Source organism: Coptis chinensis, chromosome 2 (assembly GCF_015680905.1).
Source record: "Coptis chinensis isolate HL-2020 chromosome 2, ASM1568090v1, whole genome shotgun sequence".
Taxonomy (NCBI): domain Eukaryota; kingdom Viridiplantae; phylum Streptophyta; class Magnoliopsida; order Ranunculales; family Ranunculaceae; genus Coptis; species Coptis chinensis.
Window position 1 is genome coordinate 79,839,909 of NC_141457.1, and position 4,073 is coordinate 79,843,981.

Consider the following 4,073-nt stretch of genomic DNA (forward strand, 5'->3'; position numbering starts at 1 on the left):
GAGAACACCCTGTTGAAAGAAGTTAAATGTTCCAATGGGGAGAGACGCAAGAGTAGTCTTTCGTTCTTTGTGGGCAAACTGCGTCTTCTACAGTAGGCAGTTGGTTATTATCGGAAAAAAAAAAAGAACTAAAAACTTACAATTTAGTATGGGGAAGATCAACGAAGTGTGCACCAATTGTGGGTGAATTGGGGATGTAAGCACGGGGAGTGTGGATACCATTCCTGTGTCAAAGTTTCAATACGACCATCATTAAGGCACTCACGAAAGTCTAGGATATCTAACCATGCAGGTTGGCAAAGGTTCCAAGTTATCCACTACCTGGCCAGCTATGAATGCCATGCCCGATAATGATTTTCATATAATAAAAATAATCCATATAATGTGTGAAAACTGAGATGCCCTTTTTTTGGTCATTTATGGTATCTGAGGTAATAATGTACATGGATTTGAATTTATACAAGTGAGGACTTGAAGAGCGTAAAGGCCGTACAGTTAATGTCTCTATTCATAGTGACACAGATATCACAACCTCTCCTCACCACTGTTTCCTCAAATGTCCTTACAAAAAAAATAAAAGTTTCCTCAAATGCTCGTAGCCTAGTAGCATATTTGGATTAGTTGAGTAACTAAGCTTGTTGCGAGTGTGTGGACCTAATGAATTAGTCAAGAGAGCCTTACAGATTTAAACATCAACGGCATCAACAGGAAGGGATGTTGTCCTGTGAAGGGAGTGTGGAAGCAGTGTTCCACCATAGAAGCTCTTGGCAGTGAATATATCCTCTGAACTGAAGGAATCCATGACTGCCGCACAATGACGGTCCTCTTGAGTATCAACACTGGGGCAGCTATTCTGAACATGAAAAGGAGAAAAATAAGAGAAATGCTTCCCCGCAGCAAAGGTTTTGAAGAGAAGTTCATTGTTTTCTCCTGGTGTTGAGGTTGAGACTGGAGAACACATAAGTGGATTTTCCATTGCATGTCCAATGCGGTGAGATACTGGAGATAAGCTTAAATTTGTCGACTTCCCATGTAATTTTATATTCTTAAGTTCCCTCAGCTCCAATTGATACTTTGCTTTAAGCCATCTCAATTCATGTCTAATCTCTTTTTCATAATCATCTGTAAAGAGCCATGCTGACGAAGGAAGAGCGGGGGAAGAGATGTTATCTGGGGAATGCGGCGTGGAATTCCTCATATCGAGAATGGGCATATCAATAACATTCTTATCAATGGTATGATCATTCTTAAAGGACGTCGAGTGATCAAAATGTTCATGCTCTTCATCGCAATGGTGTACTCGAGATCCTAGTGAACTTATTTCTGAATTTCCATGATGATCCCATATATCTGTACGCTGTACATCATCTTGGCTCGAGGCAGTAAGTGCTCCATCTGGAGCACAGGATCCATCTACTTGGTATGTGATCTCTTCAAACCTACCATGCATAGCAGCACATCCATGATGTGAGCAATGAAGACTTTGCAGATTGTTTGCATTGGCATAATCTACAAGAGAACCATTTGACGTACGATTGGAGGCACAGTTGTGACAAAAACCTTTGTTTGCAAATTGAGGTGTTTCTTCTATGCCAGGACCCATCTTCCAGTCAGGCACCAAAGATGCGATCTCACCATCAATCATGTCCGCTATGTTAGTCACATCTTGGTCAGTGATATCCAATTCAGCAACCATTTCAGTTGCAACACTCAATGCTGTATCAGTTTCTATGTCGAAAGGAAAGTAGATGTTACGAATGCGACCTGCAGATAGAACCGCTGCACTTTAGTATTCATCCAACTGGCAACTCACAATGTTGCAATAAAGAAAAACAAGCGAATAACCAATGCAAACTAAGACTGAGAACCAAGGAAAGGAACAAAGTTTATAAACTTCATACCTTCTCTGTCCGCAATTCTGAGTCTTAAAAAGATGCTATCATCTTCTCTCTTCTTTCCCTTGATTGAGATATCCACATGTGAAGAATGCTCGTCCTCATGGTAAGTGAAGAGTTCGATACCATTGTGTTCAATCTCAGCCAGATATCCATTCTCAGGTTCAGCACTAAGATCAAAATCGTTAATGTACCCATTCATATAGGAATTATTACTATGAAGAAGTTGAAAGAGAGGCTGCTCAAGAAGAGGACCCATTTCATTGATTCCATTCAGATACTTGATTGGCCTAAAGTCACCATTACAATCATCAATTTGGAGGAAAGGGTCCATCAAAAGCTCCCTTGCTGATAGTCTATGAGACATTGTCACCAAGCATTTCTCTATAAACTTTCTCACTTCTAAATCCTTCACTCTATACAGAGAATCAGGTTTTTTACCCTTGAGAAAACATAACAATTTGTCAAATAGGAGAAACCACACAATAAAACTAGTTGAGAATGCAAGGTGGAAGAGTCCTTACAGAGGTCACTTTCTTGTAGATCTGAGCAGGATGATTACATTCACTGTAAGGATATTCAAAAGTGACCATTTCCAAGATGCACATTCCAAAAGAATAAATGTCAACTAGCTCATTATATTCCTCTTCATATACCTCTGGAGCCATAAACTCCGGTGTGCCTGAGACGACAAACCGAATGCTACATCAACTACCAAACTATTGCTCTCGCTCAATCAAATTGTTTAAATAGCACCCTTTGAAAAAAAAGCTCTTTAAGTTTATATTGATTAAACTTCTATTCAAATTAGACAAATGCTATGTTGTGTTTCAAAGGAGATCAAATTCGATACACTTACCTACACAATGAGCAGCATCGGATTTCCGGAGGATTGCTGCAAGGCCGAGATCACCAATCTTCACCTCTCCTTGGTTACCATTAACAAAGATGTTGTCACACTTGAGATCTCTATGAATAACAGGAGGGTCATGGCTGTGGAGATAAAGAAGGCCTTTCAAGATCTGTCTACACCAATGCTTCACGGCTCTAATGTTAACTCTCTTATGTTTCTGCCTATACCTACCAAAATGAATTAAAACTGGGAATTAAACATAAATCCAAATCAAAGACTTACAAGAATCTTAAACACCCACATCCTCAAATTATATCAACTTACTGTCTTAAGGTCCCAGAGGTGAACATCTCAGTAACAAAATTGATGTTTCTATTTGCTGTATCAACCCAAGAAGTATAAAACTTCATAATGTTCTTGTGCTTTAAGGTCTTGAGAAGATGGATTTCACAGTAAAGCCTTTCAAGCTCTTCAGGACTTTGTAGAAAATTATAAAGCTTGACTTGATTCCAGGCAACTTCAATCCCTTCAAACTCATCAAAGCCTCTGTAACTGCACAATTCAACATAAAAATGTATAATTTCTAACAAACATAAAATGGGTCGGCAGAAAAACAAAGGGGGCCTAAAGTTTCATACACTGTCTTTGAAGCACCTTTGCCAAGGATATCATTGTACTGCAAAACAATATATGGAACAGAAAATTTATGATAAATGAAGATGAAAAAGAATCAAACAAGTAAGTAAAGATTGTACAAGTACCCTTCCATATCTTCCAGTGGGATCAACTTCAACAAACTCATCACAGAAATCTGGTTCAAGAGGTTTAACACAGTTCATTTCCCTGCCTCTCTATTCTATTGGCTCTTGTTTCAAGTTCGAAAGAAACTGTTTCTCTCTTTTAAGTACTTTGACAGAAGATTAAAAGGTGACAGGTAATATAATGAATAAAACCAAACATAAAAAAAAAATGGAAAAGAAAAGTAATAAGGGCTTGGTGAGTCCTTCAAAGGACAAAATAAAGGCTACAACTCATGTGACAAACAAGGCAAATTTCTGTGATGGATAAGATTGCCACAGGACAAAACAAGAGAAGGGAAGTGATGATGATGCTTTTGGCTTTAAGTTCAACTATTCCTTTAGTCCTGCAAGAAAGAAGTGCCCAACTTACTGAAACCACCTAACGTGAATTTTCTAAGAAATTTCCTCGTGAATGAGATTTTCACGATGGATTAAAACAAAAATAACTATGCATTTTATTATGATCGATTATAATTAAAATTTCCTTTGGAAATGAAATGCTCATGATTGTTAAACAATGCATTG

The 4,073-nt window shown here is 38.2% G+C and overlaps 1 protein-coding gene across 1 annotated transcript; it reads right to left on the minus strand.

Annotated features, from left to right (window-relative positions):
• Positions 1-385: 385 nt before the first annotated feature.
• Positions 386-3,737, minus strand: LOC147518124 (putative serine/threonine-protein kinase WNK9). Its single transcript, XM_086590072.1, has 7 exons — positions 3,510-3,737; positions 3,387-3,424; positions 3,073-3,300; positions 2,755-2,975; positions 2,420-2,577; positions 1,902-2,337; positions 386-1,764 (listed from the first exon to the last, which is right to left on the minus strand). The coding sequence occupies exons 1-7, from the start codon at positions 3,585-3,587 to the stop codon at positions 686-688; spliced, it is 2,238 nt and encodes a 745-aa protein (XP_086446198.1). The 5' UTR covers positions 3,588-3,737; the 3' UTR covers positions 386-685.
• Positions 3,738-4,073: the final 336 nt, after the last annotated feature.

Excerpts from the sequence above, each read along its gene's own strand:
- LOC147518124 (XM_086590072.1), bottom strand. The coding sequence starts at position 3,587 with ATGAACTGTGTTAAACCTCTTGAACCAGATTTCTGTGATGAGTTTGTT. Across the intron at positions 3,425-3,509 it reads CCACTGGAAGATATGGAAGG|TACAATGATATCCTTGGCAA; the intron begins GTACTTGTACAA and ends ATTGTTTTGCAG. Across the intron at positions 2,976-3,072 it reads ACCTCTGGGACCTTAAGACA|GTATAGGCAGAAACATAAGA; the intron begins GTAAGTTGATAT and ends TCATTTTGGTAG.